The sequence below is a fragment of the Anastrepha ludens genome, chromosome 2 (assembly GCF_028408465.1).
Source record: "Anastrepha ludens isolate Willacy chromosome 2, idAnaLude1.1, whole genome shotgun sequence".
Lineage (NCBI taxonomy): Eukaryota > Metazoa > Arthropoda > Insecta > Diptera > Tephritidae > Anastrepha > Anastrepha ludens.
In genome coordinates this window covers 54042400-54068760 of record NC_071498.1, presented here as the reverse complement: position 1 = coordinate 54068760, position 26361 = coordinate 54042400, and the positions used below count along the sequence as shown (strand labels likewise).

Genomic DNA, 26361 nt, shown 5'->3' with positions numbered 1-26361 from the left:
GTGCGGTGGAAATGAAAACTGTATCGGGTCCATAAACTGCACAAATTTTATTGGCAGCATGAGATGCATTTTTGCCTTTATCGTAGTAGTACTGTAAAATATGCCGTATTTTCTCTTTATTTTGCTCCATGTTTGCGACGCTATAACTCACGAACGACGCTATAACTCACGAACGACTAAAAGCAAACAACAATTAATCAAACACGTGTTAGCACGTGAAAATAGCTTTCCAAAAAGCTCTAGCGTGAACCGATGCGACGAATGCAACTAGAACTACGCGCTTGCAAAGACAAGCTTGCGGAAATACCGCAAGACTTTTTTGACAACCTTTATTAGTTTCAACTTTGTGTCTGCCAACTTTGTCAAGTGCCAGTTATTGCTGTTTCGGGCAAAAGGGGTCTACTCAAAATATTCTTAAATTAAATTATAATAGATGAATTTCTAGTGAAACAAAAATTATATTTTCCTCAAATATTCATTTCCTTGCAGTCAGTTTCACACCGTTGCAGCAACATCGTTAGAAGGAATTAATATGGAATGATGGTTAAACTTGCATACAATTTTATTTTTTGTTTATTAAATTAAATTATTACTGTTACGATTTTATCATCAAAAACTCGGAATTCTCTAAAATATTCCTATTAGGTATGCAAAGAAATTTTGCACCTTGCAAATGGGTTTCTTCAGCACAAGGCATCTACAGATGCAATGCCATTTAACTGCTGCAGTTGCAGGAGCTGCTTCATAACTTGTATGCTTTGAATAGCAAAAGATGTGACTGAAAGAAAGGAAGCTGTGAGCGCAATGCATTTTCACTCTTCCGCTTGCTGTTTCGCAGTTTGCACTTGCATACATTTGTGCATATGTGTATGTATGTAAGCTCAACCAGCATTAATTTTATTTCGACATTTTTTCTATTGTATTTCTTATTGTAACGAATAAATTGATTCAAGCAAATGCATTTAAATGTGAAAAAATGCATTAAAATCGAACAACAAAGTGTGAAAGTATTTATTTGGTCTCTTATTTAAAAGTTGTCATGCACTTTAAGTTCGTTCCCTGAATTCTTGCTGTATTTAGTTAACTTTTTTGCATACATTTCCATTTTGGTTTCAGATAAAAGAAAAAGGAAGGCAAATAAAATTTCCCCTGGCCATTGTCCGAACGTCACGGAGCGGTTGATTGTTTGGTTCCTCGTTCGGTTGATGCCGTAGAACCTTGGCTTGCCTTTTTGCCCTTTAGGCTTAGCCACTCAGCGATGTTTCTGTTTCATTGGCCACTACTTTTATTATTTCATTCGGCATTTTTCTATTTCATTTTACAACTTTACTCTTTAGCCATTTTATATGCCCTTCCATAACTATCATAGTAAGGCCTCGATTTAGAAAACTAATATTTTCCATCGCCGGAAGGCATATATGGGCATAAATTCGAATGAACTGCCATAAAAACGCATATGCAGAAATGTACTTGCCATTCACAAAACAAAAACAAAACAGCACAATGAATCAGAAGTTCATGGGTAGAGCATTTCACTCATTCAGGCAAGCTTAAAAATCAAAATTCTATCGGGATGTAATATTGTTTCTATTCATTAAAATGTATGAGGCTACTTGCACTTAGTGCAGAAGTAAGCAACAGTTTTTGTTCATTACAAATTGACCCTTTACTGCATGAATTCATAGAGCGTTGAAAAACAAAAAAATATTTCACGATGGAAATAGCTTTATTTAACTATTAATAAGACATAGTGAACGCAAAAATAAAGAAACAGTTTTTTCTAAATTTTTTTTTACGGAAACTTTACTATCCGCCGGTTGTATGGAATGGCTCAGATATTTCAGATACAATCAAAACAAACTCGACGTCAAACAGGAATGCTTATTGTCGCCACTACTATTTGCTCTTTACATTAAACGACTTACCTGAAAGCTTCGAAGGAGTTTAACAAAGAAGGGAAAAATATTAGACTTCTAATGTATGCGAATGATTTCATTTTGTTAACGGATCGCCCAGGCAAACTGCACGAGATGATTTAATAATAACATTGGAAGTTACGGCAACCGATGGAACCTTGAAGTCAACCGCTCAAAGTGACAAATAATGGTGTTCAGAAAAGGTGGGCAACTTAGTAAAGAGGAGAAGTGGTATTATAGCAAGGAAGAAATACAGACTGTGTCTCGATATAAAGGGTTTTCCAATAAGAGGTGTTATTTTGATAAAAGATCAATGGTTTCGTTGCTTGTGTGGCGCGTAGCGCCGTCTTGTTGAAAATAAACGTTGTCCAGATCAATACCATGCAATTCTGGCCATAAAAAATCGTTAATCATCTCTCAATGGCGCAATACATTCACCGTAACTGTTGCTTCAGCTTCATTTTCGAAAAAGTAAGGTCCAATGACTCCGCCGCCCCATAAACCGCACTAAACAGTCACACGTTGAGGGTAGAGAGGCTTTTCAACAATAACTCTTGGATTTTCTGAGCCCCACATCCGACAATTTTGCTTGCTAACGAAGCCACCGAGGTGGAAATGGGCCTCATCACTCAAGATGATTTTTTGATGGAATTCCAGATCATTTTCATGCATTTCAACGACCCAATGAGCAAAAACACGACGTTATTGATAATCGGCCGGCTTGAGTTCTTGTGTTAACTGGACTTTATAAGCCTTAAAACCCAAATCTATATGCAAAATACGGTGTAATGACGTTTGTGGAATGCCTAATTCCAAAGAACAACGAGGAATGGACAAACCTGGGTTTTCTTCAACACTTTCGGCTACAACAGCAATATTTTCGGCTATTCTTGAGCGACGTGCACGAGTTTTATTCTTCACATCACTAACTTGTCCCAACAGCTCAAATTTCTTCACCAATTTCTGTATTGCGGTCCGATAAGGTGCTTCACGATGACCCAAAAATGTTCGAGTTTTACGAACCGTCTCTGCCAAATTTTCACCATTTTTATAAAGAGTTTTAATAATTTCAATGCGGAAAACCCTGTATTTACTTAGGAGTGGAAATAACACCTCAAATGAATTTAAAAAACATGTTGAAAATAGAACACCTGCAGCAAAAATGGTATTAGTGCTTCGTGTACTTGTCTTTAAAAAAAAATTTCTATTGAAGCTAAATGGTAACTTTTTCTTGCAGTTTGTCGTTCAATACAATTACAGCACAGGTGTGGGGTTTTGGGTGGTTTGAAGAAGTTGATATACTGCAAAAGTATTTTGTAAACTGAATGGTAGCTTCAGAATTCACTTTAATAATGCATCATTTGTTCACTTTAGAACTGTTCCTTAAGTAACGGGTGATTTTTTAGCTATTATCTTTTTAAACAGTTGGTTTAAACAGCTGACACACGTTTCGTGTTTTGTTTCACTGTCCAACATTTTCAGTTTGGTCTATAATTTAACCATGAATCGTCTTACAAACGAACAACGCTTGCAAATCATTGAATTTTATTATAAAAATGCGTGTTCTGTTAAGAAAGTTTAAAGTCGAAAAATTGTGTTCAGCGACGAAGCTCATTTTTGGATCAGTGGGTACGTAAATAAGCAGAATTGTCGATTTTGGAGTGAAGATCAGCCAGAAGCATTGTAAGAGCCACCAATGTATCCAGAAAACGTATCCAGTCACAGTTTGGTGCGGTTTATGGACTGGAGGTATCATTGGACCGTACTTCTTCAAAGATGCTGCGAATCATAACGTAACTGTGAATGGTGAGAGCTACCGCGAACTTTTTGTTTGCCCAAAATGCAAGAGCTTGACTTGCATGACATGTGATTTCAGCAAGACGGTGCCACATGCCACATGCCACACAGCACGCGTAACAATGGACTTGTTGAGAGGCGAGTTCGGTGAACATTTTATTTCACGTTCGGGACCTGTCAATTGGCCACCCAGACCGTGCGATATAACGCCTTTAGATTATTTTTTATGGGGCTATGTTAAAGCTCATTTCTATTCAAGCCTGAGATACCGGCCGAAACATTGGAAAGAGTATGCCAGAATTGGACTAAGAGGATGGACCATTTGAAGCGCAGTCGCGGTCAACATTTGCATGAAATAATCTTCAAATCTATAGATTTAAATAAAAATTTCATGCATTTTTCTGAATTTTACGTTTGTTTTTTTGAAAAACTTTCCAATAGCTCTTAAAAAATCACCCTTTATATGCACAGAATTTTTTTTATGTACTCAGAAAATCGGCTGCCATATTATCTGTCCAAAATTGTTATAAAGAAAGAGGTCTTCTGGATTAGAGATCTAAAGAACTTGTGAAAGAAAGCTGAATAGAAGATGCAAAATTGCTTTTAACCAGGCAAGGATGAATGTATACATACTAAAAACCTTAAGTATCTACTAGTCGTTACATATAAAAATGAAAGTTTGTCTGTATGTCCTCGATGAACTCAAAAACTGCTAGACCGATTATTGTAAAAATTGGTATATATCTGTATTTTTCCACGGAGAAGGTTTGTATAATATCCTCATTTCTGCCGCCACCAGGTGGCACTGCAGAGTAGCAACTTCTGCCCCGTTCAACCGTTTTTTTCGAAATAAATAAAATCAATAAAATGGTTTAGAATGAATTGAATATTTCTGTACTGATTTTTCTTTAAAGTTATTTTTTTAAATTTAGTTAAGTTGTTGGCGTAGCAACTCGCGCCTGGTACAGCTAGTAGGATATACGAGTATAAGGAATTAGATGACCAATCTGGTTTATTTAAAAAAAATATGACTTAGAATCAAGCATGTGGATAATGAGGGCTAAAAATTACATGATAATTTTAAATAACAACAGATTTCACACAGAAAATAAAATATGTTAATGTGTAATTTAGGCGAGCCTGAAAGCACAGCACATTTCCTGACGCGCTCCCCAATTTTAAGAGAATATAGAAAAGTCTTTTTCGGGAGATTTACCTTAAATGATTTACAACTGATTGAGATTCTCAATGGTGAAAATGATCATTTGTATAAGCTTTTGCATTTTATTAAATATTAGAAACAGGGATTACTTAATAAAAAAGGCTAATTGGTTTTAAAACCATAAACCGAATAATTGTTTTGCACGAAAAATAAATCGACAGACGGCTCATGCCATTTTCGTTAAATTATTGTTAATATTTTTTTTTCTTAATATTACAATAAGTAAATTTCAAATTTTGTATATGTATTTTAATTTTATTTGCAAAACATACTACTACTAAAGGGTTTTCCAATAACAGGTGTAATTGGTGACTGTATTGCGCTATCGAGAGAGGACTAACTATTTTTTATGGCCGGTATTGGATGGTATTGATCTGGACAACGTTTATTTTCAACAAGACGGCGCGACGTGCCACGAAACCATTGATCTTTTACGGGAAAAGTTTCCGGACCGTGTCATCGCTCGAAGAGGTGATCACAATTGGCCACCGAGATCTTGTGATTTAACACCTTGTGACTGTTTTCTTTGCCAACAGCCCAGGGTCGATTCAAGACCTCAAAGATGGAATTCGTGAGGCTATCGAGGACATAGGGCAGCCACTTTGCAATTCGGCTATTGAAAATTTCATGAAAACCTGTAAGCGTTATAATGAAATAAACATCCGAACATTAAAAAGTAGTATTTTTTCTTTGAATATCAATGCAAATATAATATAAAAAAAAGGCTGTTTGGAAAACCCTATACTATACTGTACTATCCGTCGAGAAAGATAATGATTTAAAATATTTTTAAGTCAAAAAAGTAGTTTAATTATCAGTAGGACATATTAAAAGAAAAATAATGAAGAAGTTTTATATTTTGGTTTTTTTACGGAACCATATTTAAAAACTAGTTGCAAAGTATGGAAAACAGTATAAAAGTGAAAAAATTATTATCCTTCGAGAAAGATGAGTATACCGACTCCATGAAAATATTTTTTATTTTCTGCAAGTTGTTACATTTCACACTGTTATCGGTTTTTAAAAATGAATAACTCGCACTTCAGTTTTGCTTTTTTACCCACTTGCACACTTGCACAAAAATGAGGCTATTTCGAAATGTCATAAAATCATAGAAACTTTTTTGCGTTTTATTATTCCTAAGTATATATTTGATGGATTAAAATAGTTTGAATTATTTTATAATAATAATACTTGGTTTGGAAATAAAATTGAATCAAAACTGCGATACCACAAATGAATCCATATGCGGTAAGGGGTTAATAATGCAAAGTACACATCTGCTTCGGACATAGTCTGTCGTTTTTAATTTGAACTTGTGATGTAGATGTTTCGACTGCAGGTGAACACCAAAACGATTTGTTTTATTTCAACCCACGAACGGAAAATAATCATTATTTTTAAGATGAAAATGACAAATAAAAAAAAAATCAAATGCTTTGAAATAGCGTAGAACAGAAAAGCTCGGTAAATATGAGCATAATCGCAATATATATTTTAATCAAACGTTTGTTAGTTTTTCGCTCGAAATTTGTTCAGCATTTTGTGGGTTTAACATTTTTTTGTTTTTGCAAATCGTAAAAGTCAAGATGCCGCACGTCATCAAAACTCACGTCAGATCCCCTCAAGTCACTTTTACTTATGGTGAATAGATTTTTAGGGATGTAGCTCTGGGCGAATTTGAACGAATCCGCTGATTGGTTGACGTTAATGGGGTCATGACAGCGGTTTCTTTACGAAAAAAGTGAGATTTTGTTGGTGATATGCAAACAAATCCACACAACCTCCGCTCATGTAGCTTCATTGCCGTCTGAACAACGACTGATTGGACAAGTATATGAAAACTTGTGAAACGAGTGGGTGAAAATCTGCTACCGAGTCTCCGATGACGCGCAGCCGAAGTTACTCGCACAATTTAATTTTGCACCATAGCTGAAGGACAAACCTCATGGTGAAAAGAATTCGGAAGGTGTGGCCAATATCAGACTGTTAACTGGCTCTCAGCGAATTTAAAAGAATCAGCTGATTGGCTGACGTAACTGAGATCACGAAGCGGTTTGTTGTGTTAGTGATGTATGAAAAAAATCACAGAACCCTCACTTATGTTGATTCGTTGCTATCAGAATAACAACTCATTGGATGAGTGTGTGAATACCAGTAAAATGATCGTGCAGAAACGGCTGGTGAGGCCCCCATGCAGCTGGAGTTGCTTGCATAATTTTTTTTACCATAGTTAATAGCCGAACTTGGTAAATATAATATCCTTGGCCAAACCTGGTAATCTATCATCCTTGACTTCTGCTCACCTTATATCACATGAACCTTTTGACAAGTTTTGACAATTTATTTGTTTCTTATTTAATTGCAATAAATTTTTATGTAATTTAATGAAATAATAATATGATTCTAGTACGGGAGATAGCCATTGCTATTGTTAACAACATATTAAAATTTCAGATGATTCGGTTGAATAGTGTTGTTTTTTTTTTGACAACACCAGGCCGAAAAATGCCATTTTGAAATAAATGAGTTTAAAAGTTGAAGTGCAGGAGCGCGCGAACTGTAGAAGCTATACTATTAGGAATTTCCGCATGAAAATTTCAAAGTATATTCTTGAGATGGTATTCTTTCGAGATATCAAAAAAAAAAATGATTTTTTGAAATTTTTAGAACACCGGGTCCCCTTAATTAGTGCATATTTTAAATTCTTCATCACGCTTTCCAAAACATCTTCTGGTACACCTTTGTTCCAGTTTTTACACATTTTTAATAAAAATGTAAGGAAGTGATGCCTTTAAGGGATACTCCCCACCAAGCCATGAATAATGCTAGAAAATGATAAATCTGAACCTTTGGTAAAACATTTTTCGCTTCTTGCAAAAATCTTGTATAGACTAGGCCATATTATTTATTACTTTTTACACACTTTTTCCTACGAGCAAATTTTTTCATCCGTAAAAAAAACTTGTATTTTCATGGCCTTGCTGGCTTGCCGCTGAAAAAGCTTAATGAAACTTTCCAATCTTATTTGTGCTACAGAGGTTTGTACTGCTAAATGATGGCCAGTGTTGCGGTGAAAAACATTTCGGTCAAGATATGATCAATTTCGCCAATTTTTAGTTAATTTATTCAATTAATTTTTAAGTGAAAAATGCAGTCTGCGGAAAAAAATTTAAGTCTAATGCGCAAGGGCGATGCACCCTGAGACCGGCCCCACTCCAGATCGTAGCTCTTATAGGACTCTGAAGTTCGTTCTAAAAGTTTTCCATTTGTCTAGAGCAAAGAGAGAAAAAAAAAAATTTAAAATTTATAAAATGGAGCTTGGCTATACAGCATAAAAATCATGGCAGGCTTTCGGTATTTATAACAAACAAAAGAGAACCTAGCCCCTTGGCTGGCGCTCAAATTCAGTTTTGGAGCCTTGAGCAAAGTTTTTGCAAACTGTAAGAAATAAGTGAATAGTTACAGTTAGCTTTTCAATTTAAACTTCAGGAAAATATTTTTTCTTCTCTTTGTACCAAGTTTTTTAAATTTATCACAATTGCGCAAAATAATCTACCAAACTATCGCTTTCCAGGGCTTCGTAGAAGCTCCAGCTTCACACCTGCGTAAGTTTAATATGACCTCGAATTATGCAAGTAATTAAGCAACAATGTAGCCACATATCTGTATTTTACATGGCAATGTATGGGAGAGTACTCTCAGCCATGCGGGCGCATTGAATTTACAAGCAACTTTGTATTTATGTAAGTATGTATGTATGCATGTTAGCATGTAATTTCGCATATGTGATTTTCCTATTGAATATTTGCCCATATGCATTTGCATATTCAAGTATAATATCTACATTGAGGCGAGCGCATAGGCTGTGGCATAGTCGGAATTACATTGATATTAGCGCATAATTAGCGAAATCTTCCATTAATTAGTGTTAAATAGTTTTGAAGTGGCGACACGAGCTCCAAGGAAACATAAAACACTTATACTCACCAACGTCACACCCTAATCAGCAGCCGCCATCATCTTGTTAGCTCCCCGCATACAAATGTACGTACATACATCGTTAGTGAGATATTATCACATTTGCCATTAAATACAATTTTACACAATTACAAACTCAAATCATCTGCTTAGAAGGGCGCAAATGTATCTTTCACATAATTTTTAATAGATTTTTCTTCCGTCACCTACTTCATCACCTAGGTAACACCACACACACAAACATATATACATACTTGTACATGGCATATAAGCGAAACAGCTGCTTTTAATAAACTTTTAATTAATTCCTTACTTCTTGCACTTTACCCGGTTGCTTGGTAATTTTCCAATTAGTACATCTGATCATACTTAAGTTCACGTGTGCATAAATATTAGAGCACCACATATCCAGGTATGTATGTGTGTATTGGATAAGAGCAAACAGTATCACACTTGCACATACATACACACACTTTATTGGAAGCGGTGGTGCGTTTAATTTGATTAGACTTCAAATCCTATCACTAAGCAGGCGATTATGCAAATAAATCCAGAGCAGTGTAAGGATGAAAAGATGAGAGGTGACATATTGCACGCTTAACGGTACATACATACAAGTATATACATACGTGCAAATACTGATTTAAACAACTATAGCACTTGGACTTAAGAATAAGTTTTGTTAATTCTTTTTGTTTCTTATAATTTTAATAGCTGTTTTATTAAAAGTTCATTGTCTAATTAAAACCATGTAACTCCAAGTTTCAAACTTATTCCAAATTAAACAAAACTTTTTTTGGATTTTCATCCAAATTTCGAGTTTTTTAAGCAGAATTAAAAAAAAAAATCGAATATGCGTATGAGTTTTATTGAATTGAATTTTGGTAATATATATTCAAACTCAAATTTCAAGTGCCTCAGAAATCGGGTCGAGTATTAACAACTTTTGTTTTGCCGGCGGTCTTGTGCATTATTTCCAAATAATTAATGCTTGAATAAATTATCCATTACTGTCAGCAAAAGAATTGTTAAAAATCAACGCGATTTTTTAACTAAAGGGTGATTTTTTAGCTATTATCTTTTTAAACAGTTGGTTTAAACAGCTGACGTGTTTTGTTTCACTGTCAAACATCTTCAGTTTGGTCCTTAATTTAACTATGAATCGCCTTACAAACGAACAACGCTTACAAATCATTGAATTTTATTATAAAAATGCGTGTTCTTTTAAAAAAATTTTAAGTCGAAAAATTGTGTTTAGCGACGAAACTCATTTTTGGATCAATGGGTACATAAATAAGCAGAATTGTCGATTTTGGAGTGAAGATCAGCCAGAAGAATTGCAAGAGCTACCAATGTATCCTGAAAAGGTCACAGTTTGGTGCGGTTTATGGGCTGGAGGTATCATTGGACCGTACTTCTTTAAAGATGCTGCGAATCGTAACGTAACTGTGAATGGTGAGCGCTACCGTGAAATGATATCCAACTGTTTTTTGCCCAAAATGCGAGAGCTTGACTTGCATGACATGTGATTTCAGCAAGACGGTGCCACATGCCACATGCCACATAGCACGCGTAACAATGGACTTGTTGAGAGGCGAGTTCGGTGAACATTTTATTTCACGTTCGGGACCTGTCAATTGGCCACCCAGATCGTGCGATATTACGCCTTTAGGTTATTTTTTGTGGGGCTATGTTAAAGCTCATGTCCATTCAGACAAGCCTGCTTCAATTAACGCATTGGAAAACAACATTAAAGCATTTATGTGTGAGATACCAGCCGAAACATTGGAAAGAGTATGCCAAAATTGGACTAAGCGGATGGACCATTTGAAGCGCAGTCGCGGTCAACATTTGCATGAAATAATCTTCAAACATTAAATTATATGGACTGTACTATCGATTTAAATAAAAATGTCATGGATTTTTCTGAATTTTACGTTTGTTTTTTGAACAACTTTCCTATAGCTCGGAAAAAATCACCCTTTAGTTGAAACTCATACCTTATTAAATTAAGGGGTTAGGGGTAGTCAGAGGCCCGAAAAACTGACGATTTCCAATCATTTTTTTGCTAGTCAATTGCTTTATTTTTCTAAACTAAAAACATAGCAATAATTCATTATGTTTTATCTTAACTTTAGCAAAATTTCAACAAAAAAATAATAATTGTAAAAGTTATCGCGGTTTGTATGGAGCCCATTTTTCATGAAGTCCCTTGCGGTGATTATCACAAGTCCAAATAGTTTTATTAGGAGATAATCTTGTGCCTGATCGAAAGGTTTTCTTTCAAAATTAACAATATGGCGGTCTCAGGAAATATTTTTCAGATTTTTGAGAAATAACCGACAATTAATTGTTTAAATTGTTTAATTCAAATTTTGAAAAAAAGAAAAAAACATCCTTCAATCAGGCACGATTTTTTTATCGTTTTCAAAAGCAATATAAATTTTATTGAAATCTCCCAATCGGTTTTTAATTACAGTCATCACCAAAAACATAGTTCTGAGAAAAATGCATTTAAAGCTTTGCTGTCGATTTATGTAGAGTTGTACGAATTATTTAATTACTTTCACTGATCATCTATTCCTAGGCCATATAATAGTGCTTCAGCCGCCATAGCAGATTATAAAAAAAACGTTTTGCTGTTGCCTACGTAGCATTCTACCTTCTCGAGTGTTATCGTTAGCGTGCTTATCTGCCCTTTTCACACGTGCTTGCTTGCAGCTGCTGCTAGTTATCATACTTCCTCCCGGAGCGCCCGAGCGCCCTTTGTTAATTGTAGAATAACTTGAAACGTATGTGTCGGATTCACTTCAAATTTTCACACAATATTTTCAAGATATTGTACTTTAAGAAAGTGTAAAAAAATTAATTTTTAGAAAATTCGGACACCCCTAACCCCTTAATGTTCAATGAACTGCATATCCGAAAAATTTCCAAATTTAAAAATTCTTACTAAAAAGTTAGAATTGTGATAAAAACTTGTTTAGTTACTTTCTACAAAATTCAAATTTCAATTTATATGGGTTTTGTAGGCTAATGTATGTATTATATTTGAATACAAATATTTGAACTATTAGAATGTTCTTGTATTTAAGACATCATTGAAAAGATAATTTCTCATTTTTCAAGCGTCACTGTTTTGATTATATGTACTGTTATCACAAAATAGGGCATTAACTGCTTATTCAAAACTTCCTACATCGTTTTTGCCACGAGAATCATTTTTCTTTTTATTAGAAATATTTGTAAATTAGGGAGAAGAAAACCAATTTTGATACTTAATAAAGTACACCAAATTTTTTAAATAAAACATGTATTCCAATTTACTAAACAATCTCACTTATAACACATTTACTATTATTCCCTGGCGCATGTTGTTAAATAAAAATGTGGCGATACACTTTTTTCACTACTTTACAAACACGCGCCACCTTAAGGGGACAGATACCTTTTTTTCATAAAATGTTAATAAAATGCTTGAAGAATATTTCGAACAATTTTTAGAACGTAAATTGAAGTATTTCTTATATTATAGATCGTCAACCGTGACGACTCTACTCTTTGCGTTCGAGCGCTGGGAGAGTTACAATTAAGTTGTATTCAAACTTTAGACGCGTTTTTCTCAAAACTATTGTATATTTTTCGAATTGGCGTACACGATAACTCGAAAAGTTATTGACCGAACTCCCTGAAATTTTGCACACATCTTTTCTATGATATAACTTTGTATGTGTTTCAAGTTTTCGAAAATTTTTCAAAAAAATAATTTTTTCGAGGCGAAAATAGTAGGAAAGTTCGCCCCAAAATTCATTTTTTTAAGCATTTTATTCCGCGATTTTTTTTTCATTTTTTTTAAATTCATATAGAAATTATGACATTAATAAACAAAAAAATGTTTGCTTTTTTGTATTCAGGTTACTTCAGGCCGATTCTAAAATGCCCGCCGATTAAGAAGCCCCGCTGTGAACTTCCTGGAAGAATTGAGTGAACATCCGCCATTTTAAATCATTAAAATAAAAAAAAAAATTATATTATTTTAATGTATAAATAAACTGTATACAAATTTTGAAAAAAAAATAGATTGACTTCTTCATTTTAAATAATTTTAATGAAAATCAGGGAAAATATGGCCGTTTACAGGTATTTGTCCCCTTAAAGATGACCAATTTCGTATTTGTGCTTTGTAGTGGCACAGAATAAATGTCAAAATATTATATAAATCCAGTGGCTATAAGAAAAATACAAAGTCTAGACCATTAAGCTTTTGAATGCTCACTAAATAAAAGTCGGTAATATTTAGTTTGTTCAATCAAATTTTCAAAACTCATCCCATTTTTCTGTACGTCATAAAGTACAACCAGCGGGAATAAGGTAAGATTCTCTAAAGTGAATGGCAATCGGAAATATTCCCTACTTTTGTAGACAAACGAACACGAAATCATAATCATTTTCCTTATTCGAAATCATTCATAGTATATTATTATTATTATTATTATTGGGCTAGCGCGAACTGCGTCCAAGACGTATCTATTGCACAAAGCTTGCTGAGTTATCCTATATTTGAAGGGGTTTTCAAAATTTTAGCACATTCTAGGACTTATTGTTCCATAATTTATATGGATGCACGGCACTACCACCCAGGTGGTGCAGCCGATTTCTGCCTAGAGCAGGACATTTACAAAACCTGTGTTCTGAATTTTCACGGTTGTCTCAGAGAGCCAAATTTTGTTTAAGTGATATTTCAGGCTGCGTTTGCCTGTAAAGTAACTATTTGTATTCCTCGTCTTCAGGAACCCAACCTAATAATACTGTGTTGAAGTTCCCCAACATATTATGAAGGTTCGAGAAGTCATATACCATTCTTGAGGTGGTGACTACAGTTGATAGAAGGGCTTTTAAAGCCGCGTGACTACCTGAAAGTATGTAAATGTGAGTTCCTCATTACTCATCATACATATGTATATGTGTGCTTATCATCCACATACTCAGTCCTGACAAAAGTTCTGCTACAAGTTAAGTTCGTTATAGATATAAAATGATAATACTTTTTTAATGATGTTAGTTGTATATATTATTAATATTAAAATAAAAATTAATATTAAAACAAAATGTTTAGTTTTCCTTCGAAATAGTCATTATTTGCTTTTACACATGCCTTCAACCGATTAGGCCATTCAGTTATTGCAGCACGCAAGGTGTCCATAGATATTGCCGTTGCAGCTTGAACAAACGATTTTTTGAGACTGTCCGAATTTCTGTGAGGTCTTTGACAGGCCATGCTCTCCAATTGTGACCACAAACTGTAGTCCAATGGATTCAGATATGCACTTCCAGATGGCTAATATTTTTTTGTATCCACTGCTGGTTGGTTTTTGCTTATGGGCTGGAGTGGAATCTTGCTGGAAGATTCGACGCTGTTCTTTGAAGAAAGTACTGCTCAACTGCTTCACCACGCCTTCTGAGACATCCTCCTAACATAGTTTTGTTCCGGTCTTAACCTCTTTTTCGCAGAAATGAAAAGATGTAACGCCTTTACGGGACACCCCCTACTAAACCATTACGGAAGTTGGATGGTGACCATGCTGAACCATTGGAACACAATTTTTTGCATCTTTAGTAGTTTTAGCATAGATTTTGTTGCTTTTCTAGTAAAAATTTCCACGGTAGTGACATTTTTCTCATCTGTGAAAAGAATATTTTCATGGCGTTGACTGTGTGCTACTGAGGAAGATGCTTGCACCTATCGAGCCTAATTTTCTTCAAGCTAGTTGTCATAAGATGTTCAGTTGAGCGACAGAAGGCTTTGTGGATCGATTGATTCACTTCCCTGAACATTGATTTCTGCTTTCTGAGAGGATTTCTGCGAATTCTTTCTCGAACGGCTTTTATGGCTGCACTGGTTGGAACCACGCAAGAACGGCCATTTCTTTTTCTGTCTTGCACTTCAGACGTTTGGGAGAAACGATTCATCGTGCGGTCTCGAATATTACGATTTTTCAGCAATTCGTAAATCCCATTTGCATTTTTACCACATTTTTGTAATGCAATCACTGTAATGCGATTTTCCTTAGCTTCCCATCCCATTATGAAAAAGTGAAATTTGTAACAAAACTGATTATAATTTATGACTGGATAATGCATACGAACAAAAACTAAAATAACTTACCTTTTTCCTGCGAATTTGTTTTCGCTGTAGGCAATTAAAAATGTGTCATTTCAATTTCATGGCAAGACTTAGTATATACATACAGCGATGAAAATTATGGAAAGTTAGAGTTCTAAAATAAATGCTTTAAAAAGTTGTTCTCCTCACTAGCAAAAGAAGTGCGATAGGCCTTTACATTTTTTTAACTTAAAGCAATACTATTCCTCACTACTCCGGACTACAGCAATTTAACCGTTAACTAGTAGCATGAGAGCTTCCTTCAGCGAAACGTATACTCTTCATATATAACATTTCCACATATTTCTATCATTAATTATGCATCTGGCGTGGGCTGGATCAGATTTTCAATTGAGTAAAGGTCCCTGGGGCATACAAATGAACGCTGTAAACATATTCTCACCCACTAATTTCCTATTCCCACGTGCACACAGTCCATCTTCTGAACTATATAAGTACTCTTAGACACCACACACACTTACAAAGAGACATGCATTCATATAAAAGTACACTTGCACATATTTTCGAATTTAATATCACTGATTATATCACTGGTAGTATTACATATGACTGTAAACGAATCCATTGCGCCTTACATACCTTGACAACTTGTTAATGGCTGTTTTCCTCATTAATACTGAATTAATTGAGATCGCAAGTAAGTTGAGGCCGCCAACGTCGCCGCCACCGGTGGAGTTGAAGATGGCATTAAAAGCGCATCCGCGTGTTAAGCAGCCACAACAATCAGCAAAGCCGGTTGCAGCAAAGACGATAATATGTTGTAATCCCGACGATGAACAGTGAGTGTTGAGTGCATTCAATGCCACGAAGAGACGAACCAGACGCAGCATTGCCAAATAGTAAATTAAATAAGTGCATGTAGTAAATTGAAAGTGAATATGGAAATGAAATAAATCACAAATTAATTATAAAAATTCCACTTTCATATTATTTTCATAAAAAGAAATTAAATTTTCGCAACTCTTAAATGCAAACTTTGACTGCATTTTTTGTTTTTTAATGCATTTTTACAACCACCGTTCATACTTACCGATATTTTCCAATTGGCCTGGCGTACCCCAGCCACCCGCTGCTGCAATGCCTGCACCGCCACCCAGGCTACCGACCGCAGCTGTAGAGGCTTGGGCTTGTGCAGCTGCCGAGCCAGGTGCTGGCGGCACATAGTCGCCACCATCAATTACTACGCCATCAATGCTTGGCCCAAAGGCGAAACCGAAATCTGGCTGACGTATGGGCACACCCAGCAGCTGCTCCAGCGTCTTGTCGCGCAGACATTTCATGAGATGTGCATGCGGCAAGTCGGGCGCACAATTCACATGATGCGCAACGATGGCTGCATACTTGGCGGGATTGCTGACTAGAGACCAAGGCGCCAATCCGGAGCCGGACATGAGTATGGCGCGGTTGAAAAGCAGGCCTGCAGGGAGTGGAAGTAATTAGTTGATGTTTGTTTTTGTAGTTTCTATTTTTATTTTTGTAATTTCCCATATCTTTTTTTTTTTGGTATTTCATACCTTCCGGCACTGCCAGCGATGAAATAAGAAAATGCACACACGCTGCTCCCGTGCCATGACCGGCTAGTGTAATACTTTGCGGATCACCACCGAAGGCAGCGATATTCTCCTTTAGCCAGTGCAGCGCTGCAATAATATCCATTAGGCCATAGTTGGCTGGCAGTTTTGAGTAGCGATCGGTGTTTGCGTTTAGGAAGCCTTGTGTGAGAAAGATATTGAACCAAATTAGTTTCTTAAAGACAGAGATTTGCGAGAGTAAAATATGCTTAGAATAACATTTCAAAGGTGAAAAATCGAAAGTTTGGGTGGTTGATTAGTAGACCTTTTGTGGCCACTATCAGTGTTATGAACAGATTTATTTCTAATAATAGTTACAAGTTTATGGAACAATAGACGCACACAACAAATAGGAGGAAAAGCTGGACCAAATACCACGACGGCCATAAAGGATGTGTGCTTCAATTATATGCATATCGAGTGTCTTTTTAAGAGCTTGAAAATTTAAAATGATAATGCAAAACAGAAATATTATTCGAATGAATTCTTTTATTTTATAATCTGGTAGATAATTTCAGGGCACTTATATGTTTAATATAATATCCGGCATAAGTATGTCCGTCGTAACTACGTGTAACTTGGTCAGTCCAATTTTTAACAACATTTTCCTATAAATTTGCTTGCATGGCGTTGAGTATTGGCTGTGTGGTATCTTGAATATTGGTTCTCATAGCTTTAAGAGTTCCTGGCTTATCGACATAATGTAAAGACATTAAATCGCACCAACGAGACAGCCAGTGAACTGGACTACCTCAGGAAAGAAAGTTGTCCCAAATTGATTGATGTTACAAGAAATCGATTGTCAAGCGCCGCTGTATGGCAAGTTGTGCCGTCTTGTTGGAACCAAATGTCGTAGTTGTTTTGCTGATTAATTTCAGTAAACAGAAATTCAGTTAGCATGGCTCGACAGCGTACGTCATTCACCGTAATAGCACATGGGAAGTAATAGTGTCTTGTGACACAAAGCACATTTCTTCGATAAAAATGCTGATCTTCAAATTATCCCAATCAGCAAAAATTCGAAGCAAACGATGGTCATTTGACTTCAGTTCTTGCACGAGCTGTATTTTGTAAGTACGTAAGCTAAGATCCTTACGTGGAATTTTCTCCGTAGTCGAAAGGCAAAGGCTAACAAGTTGAGGATGACCACAAATCGTCGCCTTCTTCAATACTTCACGCTACAGCAGCAATATTCTCTTCGGTACGCAAATTTTTTTTTTCCTGTTGATGGTTTTAAATCGAGAAGACTAAAATTAGTGTGAAAGAGATCCATCGTTGCACGAACTGCTTGTTCACTAAGCCGATTATGTTGATAGTAAAATGGACCAAGTGCTCTATGAAGTTCGGGAAGAGATTTATTTTTTTGCAAGTAAATTTTTCACAATTTGAAAGCTTTGGTCCAGCGTTAAGCGATTTATGATGACTTGCCAAACCTTACTGAACAGAAACGTCAACACAGTTTGCCATTCACAGCTGTCAAACCTAGGTTTGATAGTTCTCATATGTTCTCTGTTAGGAGCAGCCTTTACGGCGAACGGCGGACGCTATCGAGCCATACTGACTGAATTATTTTTCCAAAAAGTAATCAGCTAAACAAACGACGATACTTGGTTCCAAACAAACTTAACCATCGATTTATTGGACTGATTGAATGGGCCATCTAACTCGTAGGCGCGGCGGACAAATGCCGGATGTTGAATTCAAAATATAAAGGCCATGAAATAATCTAACGGATTATAAAATAAAAAGATCATTCTGTTTTGTATTGCCAATTAAGGTTCTCAAACTGTTGAAAACACCCCATATAACAATAACGAGCAAAGGTAATTAAATATGAAGAATTCGCATTAATGAACGAATATTCCTTTTGCCAACTTTTTGCATAAGAGTTATTAGAAATGAACGTGCCAGAGGGTCAAAACTCACAATCTTTACATACGCGGGAAAACACTTTATGTTTAAAATCTATTATTCTCTGTACTATCTCTGTGCTATCTTCATGTGCTAATATGGAATTTTCTTTCTCATGCTCTTTTAATAAGAGAATTTTTGGGGTATAAGAAATCTTCAATAAAAAAAATATGTTGATTTTGCAGCTCCGAGGTATGCTTTTAAATCTTCCATTGACGCTCTATACTGTTAGTTTATATTGCCATTTTATAGGAGATATTATTAACATTAGATTAGTTGTAAGTAAAACTGAAGAGTAGAGGTACTCTGGAAGATATACCGGTCATATCATAAACTAAATCAATGGAATTCGTAATTAAATTTATGACTACTTTTAAATCGAATCTCTAAATATTATCTTCATTTTGTATCTCTAGTCTATAAGGATTTTTAACCAAGGAGTTCGTAAAATGAAATTCAAAATACTGAACTAAGTTCCACATAAATATCAGATCATATTTAACATTTAGGACACAACTTTAGTTTGGATGAGGGATGTGGCAGAGCGCCAATCTGAACCATCTTTCAGAATTGTATCCTTCATAGCAAAACCGATGTGTGAATTGAATTTTAGCACAAGTATAACGAAAAATCAGATTTCAAGTACTTTTTACAATCGGGGTTTTACCCGATTAGCGTGACTACTGTCAAAGTAAATACTTAATGTTTTTCAATATTCATTGACATTTTATTATGAAAAGACCTCAACAACGTTGAAAAAACGTATAATTGTACAACGCAAATCGACGCTCTGCGAAAAGTGTTCATCACGCGCTCAGAGCAACTTATGGTGGCCCTACTGAACCCACTATTCAGCAAACCATCGCCAATATAGAGAATAATTTTACATTATTGGATGATACTTTACCAATTATTCCATGTACAGTCCGAAGTGAAGAGTATATTTCGTCTGTAAAAGAGAGTTTTGCGGAAGACCCGGCGCCGATCTCAACAACTTGGACTCTTTTATGGCAGTATTTAAGCAATTTTCCTTGATTTCAGAGCATATAAAATATAACTAGCCCGAGATTTGAGGCCAGCTGGTCTTCCAAAGCCTCATAATTTCAGTCGTTGGGCTCTTGAAGACCTCGCCGAAGATCCGCATTTTGAGACTCGTTGAATCCATTGAATACAACCATTTCTTGCGGGCTATGGGCAATAGGAATCATCGATCCATATTTCTTCAAAAACGAAACGGGGGCCAATGTAACAGTGAATGGTGAACGCTATCATCATCATTAGCATTACAGTCTTGTGCAGACCATTGCTTCCACAACTACGGTTCTCCACTCCGATCGATTCTCTACTACTCCTTTCCAGTTTGTGATACCCATTTTCTGCAGGTCGGCTGTGACCTCATCTACCCAGCGTTTGTTTGGTCTCCCTCGACATCTCCGTCCAATTGGTTGTCTATGGAACGCTATATTGGCAGCTCTCCATTTGGGCATTCGGTACATGTGCCCCAGCCATCTGATTCGTTGACTTTTTATAAAGCGTATTGCGTTTCCATTACGTATCAATGTGTCTAGCTCATGATTGTATCTTATCCGATACGTTCCGTCATCTCGCCGGGAAGGACCATATATTGTTCGCAGTATCTTTCTTTCAAACCTTAGTATTTGGTCCATGTCTTTTGTTTTAAGTACCCATACCTCACTGCTGTATGTTAGTATGGGTCTTATAAGCGCTTTATACATTGCTATCTTTTGATCTCTTGATAGCAATCGGGACTTGAATAATTTTATGTGAGCAAAGAATGCTTTATTTGCCGCACTTACTCGGCCATTTATTGCCACGGAAGTGTCAGAATTACTGCTGATGAAAAAACCTAAGTATTTAAATTTGTCGACCTTCTGTATGCATTCACCATCTATTTCAATGTGTGCATCTTCACTCGGTTTCTTTGCGAAGTGCATATATTTCGTTTTATCTATGTTTACCCGTAGACCCGCTTCTAAAGCTGTGTTTTTCAATCGCATATAAATTTTCTTAAGCTCATGTTCATTCTGTGCAATCACGACAATGTCATCGGCATAAGCTAACACTTGCGAGCTGCAATTAAAAATCGAATTGCCACATTTCAGTTTGCATACTACCTCATGTAGTAATAAATTAAAAATTGTCGCTGATAGTGAATCGCCTTGTTTTACACCTGATGAAATGCTGAATTCGTTGGTAACATCTCCATTTATCATAACCTTGGCATTAGTGTTTGATAGTGTCATCTGAATTAGTTTTATAATTTTTACCGGTATACCTTGTTTAAGCATTATGTCGTTCAGACAGTTTCTATTGATGCTGTCGAAAGCTTGCTTAAAATCAATGAACAGACAGTGCAGATTTAGTTCGAACTCTCTGTGTTTCTCAAGAATTTGCATTAGTGTGAAACATTGGTCTGTTGTGGATCCACCCTGGCGAAAACCGCACTGGTAGTCATCCAAAATTTCCTCAGCATATACGCTCAACCTTTTGTTGAGTATATTTGTAAAGACTTTATAACCAGTGTTGAGGAGAGATATGCCTCGATAATTATTACAATTTGTTTTGTCGCCTTTTTTATGTAATGGTACTATAAGGCTATTGTTCCATTCTTCCGGTAGATGTTCGGTTTCCCAAATTTTGCGTATCAGTTCTGTTATCATGTTATTGAGTACTTCACCGCCGTATTTTAGAAGTTCTGCATTTATTTGGTCACTTCCGCTGCTTTTATTATTTTTTAACTTTTTCAGACTTTCTACCACTTCGTTACGACCCGGTGCTTCTATGAAGTATTCTGCTGTAAAGTATGTCTCTTCTATACAGTGTGGACCGTAGTCTGTTGCATGTTCTATATTCAGAAGATCACTAAAGTATTTTTGCCATCTATTCAAAATTTTTTCTCTTTCTGTTATTATTTCACCTTCCTTGTTTTTGCACAAATTTGTTCGTGGCTGATATGTCTTTGTTTGGCTTCTAATTGCGCTGTACATATTTCTTACATTTCCTTGACTGAAATCATTCTCGATACGCTGAACTTTGCTGTTGATGTCCTGTTTTTTCCTTTGTTTTATAATTTTCTTTGCGGCTTGCCTTTTTTCGTTATATTCAAGTAGGTTTTGTCTTGTTCGTTTGTTTAAATATTTTCTTCGCGCTTCGTTTTTTGTTTCAATAGCTGCTTTACACTCTGCATCGAACCACTCATTTGTGGTGCATCTTTTTGTGCCTATTTTCTCTTTAGCTGCTCCAATAACCGCATTTTTTACTTTAGCCCAGATTGTTTCTGCTGAGTCTTCCTTTGTTACGATTAGATTACTCTTTATGATTTCTTGGTATGCACGGCGCTCTTTCTCATCCGCTGAAATTCGCTCAGTACTCCATTTTACTTTCTTGAACCTGCGATCGTTGCCTATATTTGAAATTTTTTGCCTTATCCTGGCAATCACCATGTAGTGGTCAGAGTCACAGTTTGCGCCTCTAAACGATCTGACGTCAATGACCGAGGTTGCGTGTCTTTTATCCATCAATACATGATCTATCTGGTTCGATCCTCTCCTTCCGGGTATTTCCCAGGTTTGCTTATGAATTTTCTTGTGTGGAAAAGAAACGCTGCTTATCCACAGCCCGCTGCTTAGACAAAAATTTATTAGTCGTGCACCATTATCGTTCGATTCGTCGTGTAGAGAGTGCTTTCCCCCAACGTCTTTGCTAATATTGGTGTTTCCCACCTTTGCATTTAAATCTCCGAGGAGCATTTTTATGTCATATTTACATGATTTTGACATCACATATTCCAGTTCTGCATAGAAGGAGTCTTTTGCAAAATCGTCTGCGACATCGGTAGGCGCATACGCGGCTACAACTGTTATGTTCTGAAATCTTCCTTTGAGTCTCATGAGGCAGAGTCTTTCACTAATTGGCTCGAAAGCCATTATACTTTCTCTAAGTTTTTTGTCAATGTAAAAGCCCACACCTAGCTGTCCTCGTTTGTTTGGACCACTGAAGAAAATTGAATAGGCTTTCTTTCTTATCTCACCATGATCCGCAAAGCGTATCTCTTGTAGAGCTGCTAAGTCAATATTATATTTCATACACTCATCCGCTATTTCGGACATCTTGCCGGCTTGTAGCATTGTTCGTATATTCCAAGTAGCAAAACGTAAATCATAGTCTTTAATTCGTTGCTTGGGTCGGTATCTTTTGATTGTATCAGTTATCCGAGGCTGTTGTTGTGGATTCGCGACAATAAATACTGGTATAAGGTTGTCAGCCTTAGGACCAGTCCCCTCTAGGAGAGCCAGATCACCCACTTCTTTTGTTCCCTTTCCTTCCACTGGGGTTTCCCACTTTGTGAGGTACCCAGTCTCTGGTTAGGGTTAACAGTTTCACCGCTCGAAGGATTCAAGTTGGGAGATTGACAGTAAGAGGTGAACGCTATTATGACCTGATAAACGACGTTTTGGTGCCGGATGCTGGAAATTCAAAGCCGGTGATCTACATAACATTTAATTCCAATTAAACGGCGCTACTTGCTATAAAACCTGTGAAACAAAGAACTTAATGCGACGTCCTTTCGGCGAACAATTTATCTCTCGTCTCGGACCAGTGGATTTGTCTCTAAGATTGTGTGATATCACACCCTTCGACTCTTATTTGTGGATGTATATAAAGTTTAAATATTTTGTGTATAAACCAGTTTGGATTGAGACATTGGGAGTTAAAGGTATTCTCGAGATACTGATCGACGTCCTCCAGCGAGTCGTTCAAAATTGGTGCTTACGGATGGCCGAATCAGGGCGCTGCTGCGGTCAATATTTGAAACAGATTATCTTTAAAAAATAAATTTGATGCATGATTCTACACGAAAATAAAAAAGATTGCCCAATAAAATTGAATTGTCGTTATTTTATTTTAATTTAAAATCCGGTACCTCTAAATTGATCACCCTTTATAACCCGCCCACAAGCAGAATAGGAATAGGAATAGTAGCACGATAATATTTACCATATTTCATATTTCTTCTCTCCGAAGTAAAAGCAGAGTAATAAGTTTCAGCGACGTTGGAGCTCGTTTACTATTTTTGGCGATCGCTTACACGGCCACATTGCGCCGTGCGTTGTGGTAAAGGCATGCTCATTTTTGTACTTAATCTTATACTCTATTATTTTTGCATGAGGCCGTGGATTTTTCAATGTTATAACTTTGTTCATTTCACTTCTGTTTAGTTTCATAACACACATGAATAGGATATGAAATAAAAATAATTCTAAAACAATATTTTCTTTAAATTTAGATTTTGAATAAGCTCACGCTATTTCCAAAAGAACTTACACAAATAACCTTCCAAATGAACTCCGTTTTATGCGAAACTAGAATAACAGTTTTGCTTTAAGTGAAATATTTTTTCACAGTTTACGCTGTCTGGCTACAAAATATTTGAATTGTCATGCGGAAAGTGCATGTTTAGAATTTACTCAGAGTGCATATGTGTGCACTTATGTATGTACACAAGTGGTCAAAATAATAGGAGCGCGAAAAATAACTAACTTTTAAATATTTTTGCTTTTTTTAGACTCTATTCATTTTGCGTTTAAAGACATTTTATCATAATTCAAGGCCCCCAAATTTATATAAAACTCACAAAGATTTGAGATATTTAAAAAATTGTCATCAAAATTTCAACAACTTTTTCTCGAAAACTTCCAGTTTGTCAGTTGCAGGACGGTCATTTATCGCCTTGATTCCTAAAATTTTTTTGCTGACAGTATTGGATGATTTCTCCGAGCATTCGTTATATGGAGAAAATACTCAATATCATACGTTGTTCAAAATTTTCTTCCATATAAATCACTTATCCGGAAGTATTTTATATGAAAGGAAATGCTCAATACCACAGTAGAAAAAAACTCTCAAAATTAAAAAAAAAAATTTTGAGAACTTGCTCTTTGCGATACTAAAGTACAGGGTCTGGCACTTCAAGTGTAACCGATTTCAGACCGCCCGTGCATCAGCTGTCTGCTAATTGGCTAAATGACAGTGTAGAGTATTGTTTACAACCGCGCGGAAGCATTTTGCCGAGAGTAAACGCGAAAAAAGAAAATCAGTAGTGGATTTCAAACGTAATAGCGTGATTGCATTTTATCATATTTGGCTGGAAGATCACAACCAGCGATTGTTCGTGAGCTAGAGCACCTTAAGGCAAATAAAGTTTTTCCTTATCGCACCATTACTCGTTAAAATGATACTGGTAGCATCGCGAAACGTCGTGGAGGTGGTCATCAAAAGGATGCAATGCCACGTGAAATGGTTCAAAAAGTGAAGAAGCGACTTGAGTGAAATCCTCGATAAAGGATCAATCAAATGGCGAATGAACTGAAAATATCTGACCGTGGCATTCACCGCATTTTGAAAAATTATTACAAAGTCAAGCCTTACAAGATCCAAAAGGTGAATGATCTCACATCAAAGCAGCAAAAAATCAGACTTGAGAGAGCGAAGGAGTTGCTTCGCTCGGTCGAAAGCGGACAATTTTCGTGTTCCGAACATTGTATTTTGTGACGAGAATGTTTTTCAAATTGAGCAATTCGTAAACTCTCAAAACGATAGAGTTTTTTTGATGAATGAGAATTTGAGTCATCGATTGGACAGCATGTGGCAGCACCCGTCACAGCTAATGATTTGGGCCGCTGTAACCGTCGATGGGCGACCTCCAAACGTTTTATCGAGCCTGGCGTTAAGGTAAATGCGAAGTATTATCGGAAAAGTATTCTGGAGGTTGCTTTGAAGCCGTGGGCAGTCAAACATTTCAGTGGCAGGTCATGGACGTTTCAACAGGACAGTATCACAAAGCTCGAGTGAACCAAGAATGGTTAACAAACAACGTTTCGAACTTCATAACGTCCACACAATGGCTCTGAAATTCTCCAGACGTGAATCCGTTGGATTATTCCCTTTGGATCACTTTGGAGAGCAAAGTCCGAACTAAAAGATTTACCAGTCTCGAGTCGTTGAAAAAAACCATTGTTCACGCGTGGGCCAAAATACGTGCAAGGCACATTCGGGCAGCTTGCGATTCGCTTATGGACAAGCTTAGGCCATACTTAAAGCTAAAGGTGGTTATATCGAGCAAAAGTAAATTGATTCTTAGTTTTATATTACTTTCACTCATTGTTTACTTTGAATTGAATGAAAGTAATTTTCCAAACTACTAATATGGTCCTTTTAATGGGCTACATTTCTAGTGCTGGGCCCTGTAGTTTTTGTTATCCAGTGCTCTATACTTTTATAGAACCACGAAAAAAAATTAAATACAAAATACAAAGTTGAAACTTGATAATTCGTCGTGTTGTTATTATTTTGAACACAGCTGTATTTACGTGTTTGCATTTAGGTCAACATTGTGTTGATGCTGTGCGGATGCGCTCACTCATGTTTATCCCGTGTTGGACTGCCGCTTAAATGCGCTAAAGCTTAAACCATTTACATATGCGGAACACGTTAGCGTTTGGACAGAGGCTTGCGGATTCTATCAAATGCTTAGCGAACTTATGTACATCCATATGCATGTCGGAATGTATGAGCCAGACTCCAGGAACTTAAACGCTAGCGTAGATGTTTTTTTTTATTTTTTTGTTTTTGTCATCAGTGCACCTGCAAACATGCTGCAAAACAGGTAAACAAGTGCATATTTGGCTTTGTCGCAACCACTTGCCACTTGCCACATGCAATGTGCAAATTTTGTTTTAGCAAATCTGTACCGTAGAG

The 26361-nt window shown here is 36.3% G+C and overlaps 1 protein-coding gene across 1 annotated transcript in view; it reads right to left on the bottom strand.

Moving 5' to 3' along the window:
- Nucleotides 1–26361, bottom strand: part of LOC128862377 (neuroligin-4, X-linked) — a 96918-nt gene that overhangs the window by 61535 nt on the left and 9022 nt on the right. The window contains exons 3-5 of the mRNA XM_054100997.1: nucleotides 16615–16812; nucleotides 16131–16517; nucleotides 15680–15716 (exon numbers count right to left, since the gene is read on the bottom strand). Of these exons, the coding sequence (XP_053956972.1) occupies nucleotides 15680–15716; nucleotides 16131–16517; nucleotides 16615–16812 (622 nt within the window). The remainder of the gene's footprint in view (nucleotides 1–15679; nucleotides 15717–16130; nucleotides 16518–16614; nucleotides 16813–26361) is intronic.